This window comes from Pristis pectinata, chromosome 21 (assembly GCF_009764475.1).
Source record: "Pristis pectinata isolate sPriPec2 chromosome 21, sPriPec2.1.pri, whole genome shotgun sequence".
Taxonomy (NCBI): Eukaryota; Metazoa; Chordata; class Chondrichthyes; order Rhinopristiformes; family Pristidae; genus Pristis; species Pristis pectinata.
In genome coordinates, this window is record NC_067425.1 from 12,190,651 (window position 1) to 12,204,779 (window position 14,129).

The 14,129-nt window shown below is 35.8% G+C and overlaps 1 protein-coding gene across 1 annotated transcript in view; it reads left to right on the forward strand.

Annotated features, from left to right (window-relative positions):
- synrg (synergin, gamma) overlaps window positions 1-13,256 on the forward strand; it is an 89,347-nt gene extending 76,091 nt beyond the window's left edge. The window contains 5 exon segments of the mRNA XM_052035267.1: window positions 229-281; window positions 283-360; window positions 2,893-3,114; window positions 3,699-3,731; window positions 10,134-13,256. Of these exon segments, the coding sequence (XP_051891227.1) occupies window positions 229-281; window positions 283-360; window positions 2,893-3,114; window positions 3,699-3,731; window positions 10,134-10,265 (518 nt within the window). The 3' untranslated portion in view covers window positions 10,266-13,256.
- Window positions 13,257-14,129: the final 873 nt, after the last annotated feature.

Below are 14,129 nucleotides of genomic sequence, written 5' to 3' on the forward strand. Positions count from 1 at the left end.
TTTGAAATAAAGATTATAATTTCATGGTGATCCCATTGTCTTGGTTCCCAAAGATTTTTTTTAACACAACCTAGATCAGAAGAAAGGAAATTAACTACATTCAACCATAGTAAAAAAATTAGCACTATGTTCACAAAAATTGTTAACAATGCTTAATTTCTAATTATCAATCCATCTAGCTGTCCTAGATTTTGTACATGAAGTGAACACTGCACTCTCTTTTCACAGGGGTAATAGAGGTGTATAGAGTAACCAAACGTGTTGAGCTTGGAATCAAAGCCTACAGCAGTATGCAATGAGAAACTTCAGTTACTGATGAAGGAAATAGAGAGGATTTGGAGTAGTCTTATGATATTCATGGTCTCTCACTCCCCTCACGGTAAGACTGCCACTGCATTTGAATTGAATTTTCCTTCCAGTCAACAAGTTATTTTTGACATGCCATTATATGCTGAGATAGAGTTAATATTCCAATTGAAGGTGTCTCTGGTAATAAGTGGGCATTATTTTGTACATTCTACAGCATGGTTTTCAAGGCACAATGCTCTGTCCCAGTGGAGAGTTATGGATAGGCCAGCTTGCCTTTTCCAACCTGAGAGACACATCTTTGGCCTTAGTAGATTTAGTAACATTGGGTGTATTTTAAATGGATAATTATGTAATATATGTAAGTTGGATGCATAATCTATCTAGAACAAGAGGTTTTGCTTTTGAAGAGTGGACCTTCAGCAAAAGTTGTCTTGTTTGACTCAGTGAGGTCTTTCAAGTTATTCCTCAAGAATTTGTGTGTTAAGACTTTACAGTTTTCAGTATCATAATGCAAGTTAGCTCTAGGTAAAATGAAGAGCAGTGGAACAAGAGACTACATCCTAAGCCCACGAGTATGTTAACTGCACCTTAAACAGGAATTAGTCCCTTGGAGTTCAGCTGAGTTAATTGTTGAATTAAGCAAGTCGGCAGTATGTAGGTGACTTTTGCTGATTTCAACTGGCGAGATCATTTACCAACCCTACTAGGCTTTGAGGTGTACGTTGTAATAAAATTCTTATACAATCTAGAAGTTTTGTCATTATTTGACATTCATATTCTTCGTGTACGTAGAATAGGCTACAGCTTTCTATTTTTTATTTCAGTATTTTAAGCTTAGACTCAGCTTAATTGTTGAGGTCAGAAGCTGATATAATTTTTCCCCATGAAATGAAGTCAACAGCTTTGAGCAATCTTGAGTGATTTTAAAACAGTATTTGTTGAATGTGCATTGAAGCAGAAAATTAAAATACATTAAATTCATGAGTTTTCTTTCTGTACCTGCATTCCTTTGGACTAATGCAGAAGGTAAGGAATGTATTTCATTTTGTTCACAAAATACAATTTAGTGTCAGGATTAAATTGGTAACAGTTTGTTATATTAATTAAGAAAAATGATTCCTAGTGATAGTGGCATTTTTAGTACCACCTCTTTGAGGAACTTGTTTAGTGAAATGTTATTATCTGAATACAACAAAAGAGGGTAGACAAATGCAAATATTACAAAATTTTGGTAATGTTGCTATAAATACTTTGCACATCTCTATCAGGTATCCTCAGAATTTTTTTTACAATGATACAAGCCAGTTCTTTATATATGACGGTAACTTATCTGGTATTTCATAAGACTACTTTTTTTCTTCTGTTGTTTCCATCATATAGATAAAAAAATCTAGCATTATTGTCCACACATTGTGTGCAATTCCAAACACACACACATATATATATATATATATATATATATATATATATATATATACACACACACACACATATTTTATATATATATATATATATATATATATGTTATAAAATTTGTGGAACAAGTTTGATTTTGTACTTAAAACAGTACACTGAAGATATTGAAAATCTGAAATAGATGCTGGAGAACTTTGCAGCATGTATTTTTTTAATTTTTTATTGCCTGTATACTTATATGCATCATAAATATACATGTGCATGATATGTATGATGAATTAAAAAAAAAGCTGCACTGGCAAAAGAAATTACATTTTCCTTGAACTATAATGCATTTTCAGGTCCTATTGTCTTCCAGTGCACACTGATTTTTGATTTTATAACCTGAATCCTTTTTCTTGGATGACTTTAAAGGTCAGTGGACCAGTTCTCAGTAATAGTATTTATGTTCATCATTTTTGTGATTGCTGCTTAAAGGTCCAATCATTAAGCAGGCTTGGAGAACATAACTGGTGAAAATAATTGTTACAATCTTATGACATTTTTCTTTCATGCCTCACAAGAATCATAACTTGGAAGGAATCTAAAGTGATTCCCAGTGTAACCAAATTGAGGTGTTTGACAAAAGCTGTGATTGTCTTATCTTCTCTGAAACAGCCATAAAGTTGCAGGAAACCATGAATGATTGCATGAGAGGGAGAGAGGTATTTTTCACTGCTTTTTTTTATCAGTTTTTAAATTTCAGCTTTGTCGTAACTTCCCAGTACTCCTAAAGAAGGAATCATGGGAAATCTTGCTAACATGAGTTATTTAATTTTCTCTTCTCTCTTTCTCTACACAAATAACATTGATATGTACACACACACATATTTCGTAGATTTTTGTGTCAATATTCCAACTGCTAATGCAATTACACTTCGAGTTATTGTTGTCCGCAATCCAATCTGGCTAGGCAGTTTGGCAGTCTTTGACTAAAATAGTGATTTGTAGACCACTTTGATCTTTTAATACTTTGTGAGGCTGTGACTACCCAGTGTTGAGTGACACAATCAATTACTTAATATAAACTTCCTAACATGTTACACCAAAACTGGTTGTCTCTGTACTTGCTGAAAGTGCCTTCTTCAATTTATCTAAGAGTATAGTCTAAAAGGACAACAGGAAAAGGACATGGGAATGCACCCAATAACGCATTATTTTACATTATGACTGTGATGGAAAATCTAAACATTGAATACACACTATCTGAATCTTAATTGTAAATTTAATCCATTTCAGCCAGATGAAAACTCTCTGGATTTCTCTTCCTGCATCCTGCGTCCTGGAATAAAAAATGCAAAAGAGCTAGCCTGTGGAGTTTGTCTGCTAAACGTTGACTCCAGAAGCAAGGTAAACGTAAGCTTAATAAAGCTTTCTCGCAATGCAGTAATTATTTACTTAATGAACTAACATTGTGATTAGTAACCTGCACGGAGCAGACTAGCCCAGTAAACATCTGTCTGTGGCTATTGATGTGTCTCTTTTCCTTCATTAATAAATTAAAAACTGCAAATGAAAAAAACAGCAAAGTGTTTCATGATTTTACTGTTTGTCAAGCTTTGGTTACACAGCGTTATTGAGCTGCAACATGTACTGCTTGCATCAGAGTGTCATTTGGCCCAGAGTAATGCCTTGTCCATCTGATCTAGGTGGTCAGGTACACAACAGGGTTCAGAGGGAACTAAATCAAATTCCCTAAAGTTTTAGAAGTTGCTGGACTTGGCTATGAAATGGCACCTACAGGCATATGAAATTTCTTGCCTCAACGCCACTCCATTGAGTCCTTTCAACCAGGGTTAACTCAATGTAATGTGCAAAGAACTAAAAGTAAGCAGTGTGATGGAAAAAAGCTCCTAACTGACCTTTTGAAGATGAAATCGTTCCACTGATGTGGTACTAACCTGTATATTGACTTCACATCTCACTTATTCCAGAAGGAAGAAAACTTGGAGGATCATCCGAAACAAGTATGACCTTCTAAAAGCTATATCCACAATCTGCCAAGTTGCTATGGAATTGGGCTAAATAATATTAACTGTAGAATTGGGCAACAGGGATAATTTTGATATCGGTCCTTTCTTGCACTATAATTTTGGGCTCTTGAGTTTATTTGGAATTGTTTAAAATCTGTTGTCTCCTTCCTTGCTGATGGGTGTCTTTTCCTGATGGTGTTACAGTGGTAATTTTTGGATTGCATGGGGAAATTGGTGGTGCATGGATCAGTACTGAGTGGTTTTAACATGCATGTTGATGAAAGATGATGCATTTTACTAATAACAATGAAATTCCTTGCATTTAACAAATACTGTATATTTTAATAAGAGGATATATGGTTAAATGCAGTATGGTATTTCTTCAAATGCTTGCCTTGCACCAAAATGTGCAGGTTCTTTTTGGTAAAACAGGTCTCAACTCATGATAAACTTGTTTTATATAGAGACAAATTAGAGGACTGATTAACCTTTCACAATGCAATTGCACAATCATACCTCCAATCATCTTGGAACTTTACAGTTTTAGTGATTATGCCTCAAAAAACTGTTGATGAGGATGATTCAAGATTAGGAGTTTATTCATCAGTCTGTGATGTGTTTGTTGATCTTGACAAGGGCACTAGTGGAGTTGTCAATAGTTAGGAGCGTTCAGACTGAACTAGGAATTGAGCAGTGACTACTGCTGGTTAAGAACATAAGAACTAGGAGCAGAAGTAGCCATGTGATCCCTTGTGAATATACGGCCATTCAACAAAATCAAGGCTCATCTTTGGCCTCAACTCTGTTTTCCTGCCTGACCCCCATAACCCTTGGTGCTCTGGTAGTCCAGAAATCTATCTCACTCTCAAATGTACGTCAAGGCTCAGTATCCACAGTTCTCTATCTCAGAGAATTCCTAAGATTCATAAATCTCTGAGAGAAGACACTTCTTATCATTTTGGACTAAAATAAATAATACCTTATCTTGAGGCTATAAGCTGCTGACTTTCCCTCTAGGAGAAACATCCTCACTATGTCAGATGCCCTCAGAATCTCATGTTTGACTGAAACCACCTCCTTACTCTAAATTGAGTTACCAAAGGCCAAAAAGTATTAGCAATTGGAACAGAATCAAACCTTAGCAGTGATGCCACAACATTAAAAAGAGTGCCCAATTCTTACACATCCGAGAAAAACCCTTTAGCTGAAGTGTTCAAGCCACCATCATAGGACAAGAATAGAAATAATAAATGAGCAAAATAATAGTACCACACCACCAAATTGTTCTCAGAATATCCCACATCTATTTACAACTAATGACGTGTAGTTACCATTGCACTGTAGAGGACACAGCTCCCATGAACAATGATATGATAATGACCAGATTATTTGTTTTAGTGATATTTGAGGAGGGATAAACTTTGTTCAAGACATTTGAGATAACCCCCCTTCTTCAAAGTAACACCACAGGGTCTCTTACACTAACCAACAGGGTAGAGGGGTATTTAGCTTAACCCCTCACCTAAAAGAGGGTATCTTTAACCACGTAGCATTCTGTCAGTATTTCACCTTAGTGTCAATTTATTCCACATGTATTCAAGCTATCTTTGTTCAGTTGTAAATATAAAATAATTCACAAATGCCAGTACTAAATGTGTGACTATAATTACATTATTAATCCCTTGCTAGTCTGTTCATAATATATTCTCTCAATATATTCTCTTGGATCAGTTTTTAAGTTTTCTTTAGAGATTCCGGCCAGATGATCTCTCTTTAGAAACTCCAAAAGTAATTCACTGGTTTGAAGGGTAAAGACCTATAAATATCATGAAAAACTAACCAGAACAACTCAATTATTGACACGCCTATTATTCAAAAAAAAACTGTCAGTCACATGCATATTTGAACACATCATACATTAAGTTTATTTTAAAATGTTGTTCTTGGGCAAACTTCCCCACAGGAGTAACTGCAATATTATTCCAAGTGGCACATGATTACTGAGTGCAACTGATTTTTAATCCCCCATGTTACTGTGACACAATTAAAAACGATAGCAAGTTAAGCCGTAAACAAAGTGCTTCACTGTTGTTGCAGTTTGGTTCGTGGAATTGTTCTGGTTCATTTCGGAAGTGTAGAAGGGCTTTGATAGTTTTGCTGTTGAAAGGCAAGGAACATGATGTGGTATCAGTGTAGAGTTAAAGTCCTCTGTTGGAGGCGATTCTGTATTAGAATTGTCTGTACAAGAAATCACCCACAATTACATGAGCATTTCAAATATCAACTGACTTAGTTACTTCTCAGTTTAATGGTTGCTGTGGTAGCCAGCTGCTTTACTTAGAGACTTCTAGACTCATCCATGAAAGCAGGTGGACTGTATTTGTTACAGTGCCAACAGCAGACCAACTGTTGTGTTAACAATACAGATTGACCAAGGTTATCAATTTATTCCTATTAACATCAATAGTTCGGTCCTGCTGATTCAGAAGGAAAAGCATCAAAATCTGGACCATGCAGACTAGGATGGTCCAAGATTCAAAGTCCGATTGTGCAGGGCATTGCACTCTTAACTCGGGAGCAGTGCAGCAAAGGACTTTTGCTTCTGATCACATTGGGATATCCCAGCTGGAAGATCTCATGGCCAGATGTCAGATGAGAAAATGATCGGGCTTTCTTGTGATGACTTTCTCGGTTATGTAGAATCACTTTGGAAGTACGTAGTGGGCAACAGCTGTTGATAGAACTGTACTTTAATGAGGGAGTCTATAACCATAGAATAGAAAGGGCAAGTTGTATTTTGAGTGATGATATACAATTCCACAGCATATAAAGCTAGAGCTACAATCGCATATCAGAATGATAGAATATTTATCTTGAAAGACTAAAATTATAGCCCATGATCCCATCAGTGTGCTTGAATTCAAATTACACTGTAATTGTCAAAGTAATAATTAAGACATTGCAGCAAGAATTCATAGTTACCCATTTCAATGGAACTGGAACAATGCATTAGTTTTAAAGAATGATTGCAGGTAATTATGTAGAGAACTAGTTGTAATTTCTTCTATGTAGAATAGTGAACTCTCAAGAGAATTTTCTAACTGGAAAGTAGGTGTTGAGGAATTTTACATCCTTCTGCTGTAAAATGTGGAAGAAGTTAACCCTTTCAGGATTGGAGAGTATTGTTGCTCCAATATTCTATTCTTTAAAAGATATGCAATGCACAGAATGCTACAGAAAGAAATATTGTGTTCATATTTATGTTATAAAATCAAATACTTGAAAGTTGTGGAAATATTTATCATTTATCCGAGAATAAAGCATGACTATCGTTTTAAAAAATGCCAATTCATTCAGTGCTTCAAAAACGACACAGATTTTGGTCTGTTAGTGTGCTATCAGAAAAGTTTAGTGAATTTCTTCCCTTTCCTCTGTTATACTGTCTGTTAGTATTTGGCCCCTTCATTCATGTAAAATGCACTATTTTCCTGAATATATTGATCACAGTGACATAAAATAGCAACATATTTTGAGGGTAGGGTTTGCACTGATTGACAAATGACTGTGTAGTCATAAGACTTGTTTTGAATGGAGACTTAAAGGAGAGTGTGAACTTAAGTAAATAATTTTTGGTAGATTCTACTGTCAGATTAAATATTTACATCATATTTTGCCTTATGAATAATGGCTGATAAATTTAGTGCTACTGATTTCAGATTAATTTTAGAATATTGTTAAGATATCCCCATTATAGCCCCATCATATTTTCCCCAGTGGTTCGTAATGCATTTTGACCCAGAATTGAATTTGTCTGAGTGTTACATAATTTACCACCAAATACAATGATTTTTATGACACATTTAATTGCCACATTTTTCCATACCACGTGCCACTAATATTGGCCAGATGTTTTCCTGGAACAATTTTTCTGATGTCACTCAATTGGCTTTTAACTTGCTTCACTAATAACACCCCCATGTGCTGCTCAGTACATGACTTCTATCCTTAAATAGACTGTGCTTTGAGAGTGAATCTGTTGTGATAGCTCAAAGGTAAAATACCAAAATAAGATATTTTTTAAGGTGTGCCATTTCTGCCTGCCAAATAGAAGACTGTGCAATGAATGTCATGTATATTGTTCTATGTATTCATACAACTTAGGTTAATGAAAGTAATTTGCAACATTGACCTGTTTGGCACAATTGTTCAATATTGTAGAACTCTATCCATTAAAATGTTTATTTTGAGCTGGAGTTCAATTAATGGTGCACTTATTATATTGACACTATTGTGACTTATAGTTTGCATTTATGTCCTTTCAACATCCAAATTCAATCTTTGAAGCACAATTTGTTCTCCACTCTAACCAGAGTATTTTTATGGGACTCATTTCAGTACAGAAGAATTAATTCTTCCTTGTACATTCCTCAACATGAGCTTTGGTTGATATTTACTTGAAGATCTCCTTCATAGGACTCCTTAAATCCACTGCCAGGTCTATTAGTTCTTTAGCCTGTAAGCTTAAACCCTACCTGTAAGGGTACAGTTTCCCTAATGCTGAAACAGTTGAGCTTACAATTTCAATTACCTAAGGCTTCAAAGAACAAGTACTTTCATGTCCCAATGCCTTGTGTTACAAATTAGATAGCAGTTTTTTGAATGATAGACAAACTCCAAGGCAGAGTGCAAAGTTAATGGCAGGATTCTTGGTAGTGTGGAGGAGCAGAGGGACCTGGGGGTCCATATCCACAGATCCCTGAAAGTTGCCTCACAGGTGGATAGGGTAGTTAAGAAAGCTTATGGGATGTTAGATTTCATAAATTGAGGGGATCGAGTTTAAGAGCCGCGAGGTAACGATGCAGCTGTACAAAACTCTGGTTAGACCACACTTGGAGCACTGTGTCCAGTTCTGGTCGCCTCATTATAGGAAGGATGTGGAAGCGTTGGAAAGGGTACAGAGGAGATTTACCAGGATGTTGCCTGGTTTAGAGGGTATGCATTGTGAGGAGAGACTAAGGGAGCTAGGGCTTTACTCTTTGGAGAGAAGGAGGATGAGAGGAGACATGATAAAGGTGTACAAAATATTAAGAGGAATAGATAGAGTGGACAGCCAGCACCTCTTTTCCAGGGTACCAATGCTCAATACAAGAGGACATGGCTTTAAAGTAATGGGTGGGAAGTTCAAGGGAGATATCAGAGGAAGGTTTTTTTACCCAGAGAGTGGTTGGGGCATGGAATGCGCTGCCTGGGGCAGTGGTGGAGGCAGGTACATTGGTCAAATTCAAGAGATTACTAGATAGGCATATGGAGGAATTTAAAATAGAGGGATATGTGGGAGGAAGAGGATAGATAGTCTTGGGTGAGGTTTAAAGGTCAGCACAACATTGTGGGCCGAAGGGCCTGTATTGTGCTGTACTGTTCTATGCTATGACTTTTTTTCCTGACAAACATTGGGTACATTGATATTCCTTGAAGAATACCTTATGGAAAAATTCTAATTAATATTGGTTCAAATGTGGTCATCCTTAATCAACTGACCAATCAGATTACAAGTAGAAATGAATGCATCAGAGAAAATAATTATAGATTATTTTTGGTTTCCACCAGTTTTAAATATGGCATGCTGACTCAAGAGCACTTTTGGATCTCATCACTTCTGAGCATGTGGCATGTCATTTAAATAGAATTCAAACCTAATTTTATTTCCTGACATGTAAGAATAACTTTTAACTCAAGCAAATATAGTGATGTAACAATTCAGCATGTTGTGAGCCATTATTGGTAATATTACATAACATGCATTCTTCATTGACTTTTCATACACATTTTACTGTATATATTTGTGCATAGTTACAACCCACAACAAATTATGCCTCCCCCTAAAAAAAAGCTGTGATCTTTCAATAAGCATCAACATTAAAAATCCCCCACATTATAACTGAGCTTGGTGACTTACCTAAATGGCAATGACCCTGATTTTTGACACTTATTTTAAATCCTTTCTCCTTGTATATATTTGCTCTTGTCCATCCCCTTTCAAGCCCACCAAAAGTTGGGATGGGAACTTTCTATTTAAATTTACAACACTGTGAGAGCCCTGTGAAGTAAAGCCAACGGCAACTGCTGAAAGGACAGGATAACCCATTTGGATAGGTTCATTGATTTGGTGTTGCTTTGCCTGCCCCTTCACATCATGGAAACTTGTGGGGCGGTTTGAGCCATAAGTATGTATGTAAACCTGTATTTTTAATCCCAGTATTTCTACTTGTATATACAGTAACTACATCTCATGTCAACTATTTATTTGGACATTAATGTATGTTAATATGTCTTTGTTTCAGTTTTATAGCTGGTTGTGTTTAACCTTTATTCTCACCATTATTTTCTTCTTTCTAGGCCTTTAATTCGGAGAGTGACAATTTTAAGTTATCTTATGGTGGTCACCAGTATCATGCCAGCTGTGCCAATTTCTGGATTAATTGCGTGGAGCCTAAACCGCCAGGCCTCATCCTACCAGACTTGCTCTGACACATTGTCATGGGAACTGGATGCTGTTAAACTTGTCCACTTCTTGCACCTCATTGACATTTCACACAAATCAGTGGATGATACAGGGTAGCCTGTGAAAAAATCAATTTGGAACTTTTATTCTTTTTAAGTATATTTAATATGTTATTTACATGACTTACTGTCTAACAAGCAAGAATGTTTAAGTTCTCCTTCCAAAAGATACAGCAGCACTTCAGATTGAATCAGACCTATAGTCGTCTGCTTGTTCCTAGTTACTTGAAATCCGGAGGTTGCACTTGCATTCAGTAGTTGCAGCAAAGCAGCATTGGTTTAGATGTTAATATTTTTAAATGGGCAGTCTTACTATGAAGTGTTAAACTCATTCTGGTTTTCTAATTATTGGAAAAAGTACTAAAGCCTTTATTTTAAATTAATTAAATATCTGAGTCAAATGAGTAAATATTTCACTTTCGATCCTTTAGTTCTCTGCCAGGGTTCTGAGTGACATGAATGATAATGGTTAAGGTGCCACAGGAAGAGGAGGAATACGCAGCACACCAGTGGATGTAGAATTACTCTGATGTAGAAATCTTGTCTAGATGTACACATTGCTCTTCCTGAAGCCCAGGCAGAACATGGCAGAGTGTAAATTGAAACTCAAAGAATTGCAGAATGCATCTTGCAGTACGGATGCAATGGGTGTTGTATACAGCAAGATGTTGTAATTGGACAAAGATCCTCAATGTGAAAGCTATCAGAAAGATTTTAATTTTTTTGGTTTGTGAATTTACTAAGTAATGCAAGTGATATGTAGCAAGATCGTGGGTGCTCTATTCCAATATATTTATTTCTCCTCCCAGAGTGTCAAATTAAAGCCCTCATGAGCTACCTCAACCAGCCTCTTGAGTCAAATTGGACATCCTCATGTGTCCAAGTAGCTGCACTCAGACTGTAACTTTACTGGGGATAGCAATGTAAAATGAGCAATGTCAGACCAGCATCAGTTATACCTCTCTGCTATTTGACCTCCAGTAAAAATAGAACCAACCAGAGATGTACAACAGACAGCTGAATCAGTATTGCTTGTCCTTACATCATCCCCCAAGTCAAAATTAGCCCCAAAATATCAAATATCTCAGCAATGGCATCTTTTGCGCATTTCTTCAAAACGAGTTGTGTTTTAGGAATGTATCGTGGAAAGAAGTTGTAACGTAAATATTCAAAAAATTGAAGCAATGGTATCAATTTTAGTAGGTTTGTTTTAGTTGCCGTCTAATAATTATTTTAAATCAAATGTTTTATCATGCCCTATGAAAACATCCCTGTTTTCTTGGGAGAAGTTCAATGTTCTTTAACGGTGTACAAAATAATTTGAATTTTTACTAGTTTAGTTCTGTATGGAAAGGTTTAAGAATTTAAATTTCAGCTATTATATCTCTGTAATGGTCCATCTCCCTCCCCATCCTCTGCCCACTGCATCAGCTCTCATCCAATTTCAATATCCACACTTTCCTTCCAATGCAACATCCTTGTGTGGATATTGCAAGATTCATGTTATCTTTGCTGATGAATACTGAACTCACAGTGAAACAAGCCCCATTGAAGTGTGGAATGCGATTTATTTGTGCAAACGGGATTGGTGAAAGCAGGCTTGAGTGGCAAACTCTGTTACTGAAATAGGGAATTTTGTGGTCATAAGGCCAATGGTGCACTACCTCAGGAATTGGAACATTTGGTGATTAAAATGTGGAATTCTACGGGAATAATCTGTTTCAGTAAAGGTTTAGATGTTTGATTTTGCTGGGGTACTTTCTTGGAATGAGTTTTTTTCCTTGCACATTCACTTATGGTTTAAATTCATGCAGCAGACTTTTTGTTACATAATAAACTATTTCAAGAAACATTTTTAATTGTTACGGGAAGAACAGAAATAGAGCACATTTAACTTTTGTCGAAACAGAGTCAGGGTGCACTGAAATTGCAATCAATCAGTCTGTGACGATTACAAAAATACTCTCCATGATCATGATCTTTGGTATTTCAGAGACTCAGCTGTGACTTTGTAGATTGAAAACCTTGGTTTTATGTGAAGGAATACATCTGAAGTACTCCAAAAATAACCTTAATCATTAGAGAAGGTAAACTCTGAGTATATTTGCGTTATATAAACTATTTGAAGGATGATTCAACATTCTTGGTACTGCAGAGATGTAGGCCAAATTCTTGACTGTAATCAGCCCAAGTGGAGGGTATTTCATTTGATTAGTCTATTAATGCGCTGTTCTCAACTGAAAATGCACTTTTTACATTCCTTTTATCCACATTGATAATTATTTTTTGAGTGGTATTAATATGTGTGGGTGGGGGGTTTCACTGTTTTGATCTACTTTGTCTGAATTAATTTTATTTGACTGTCTGTTTTCCTGTTATTAACTGTGACCATTCAAAGTTAAAAATTAAGAATGTGATTCAAGTGTTAAATCCATCACCAAAAATGCTGCAATAGTGTATTGCACACTAGACCTTTACTGTTGGGGACTTTTGCAGATGAAATAGACATGACAGGCTATTGATAGCATGCATTCCTCTCAATGATAAACAGTAATTTTGATTTGGCATGGCTTTTAAATTACAATTGTAATAAAGCATTCAAGTTCATTATAGTATTTGTCAATAGATTTTGATGATGGAGCCTGCTCTGTATTTCCAACATTTTTGTATTTAGTTTAAAAGTAATAGATAAGGAATTGAGTGTAACAGTCTCTTATTGGCAGTTTGATGTAATCTGATGCCCTTTTTCCATAATGACTCAGTACCAGAGTTAACATTGGATTGGATTCCTTCTCATTGCCAATAACTCTAGTGTCCTAGGTTACTGTATCCAAGGTTACGCTCTAGTTGCTGTAGAAACCTTGTGAATCGTAATGGAATGTGTGGCAGCCATTCTTGTGCAGCAGGTGTCGTCTACTTATCGAAACATCAATAGAGCATTAAAGATTTCAAGTGAAATTATGTTTCAAAGAATTTGTTGGAAATTCTCATTTATTTTCCACAGATCAAGCCCCATTTGCATTCATATTTTTAAAAATATTCAGGTCTTTAAAAATTTAGGGATCAATTTTTTTTACTGCAAGATTTAGATTCAGAAATCAAATTGATAAATAAAAATAACTAGTTTAATTCTTTCATATTCTCTTGCCTTTACCAAAATATTTTCAGTTACTTTGAAATTAGTCACATTGAATTAATTAATGATTGCATAGGATCAGAAAATATTATTATAATCTCCCTGGCCCATCCCGATTTCTCAGAAAGAGCCTGTCCCGTAATATCAATCAGATTTTGAAATCAAAGTTACTGTAGCTCAAAAAAAATTGTGGTTCACAAGGGTGATTTTTTTAAAATTTTGAATGGTAAGCTATTGTTTTTTTCCTCCATTACTTTCTCTTTAACTGTACAATAATGGATGTGCAATAAATGCCAGGGACAGGCACAACCCAGTAATATTTATTTTAATGAGAATTCATTCACATTCCTGCTACTATAGATTGCTCCTAGTATGTAGGTGGATGGTAGAATCTGGGGGGAGTTGATGAAGATGTTGTGGGGTGGAGTAAGTTGCAGTAGGATTAGTGTAAAAAATGGGTGCTTCAGCGTGGTCTTGGTAGACCAAAGGGTCTGATATGTCTCCATGACTCAATGAATTATAAGATTGTCAGACTTTCAATGTATTCATCTTCATCTGTAGAACTTCCTTTTGTATCTATCTTGAAGCATCTGTTTGGACTAATGTTATTCTATTCATTCTTGAACTGGTTTATTCACTCAAATAAATTATCTCCTGTCTGCATTTTTTTTGTTAAAGGCCAACACAACTAATAA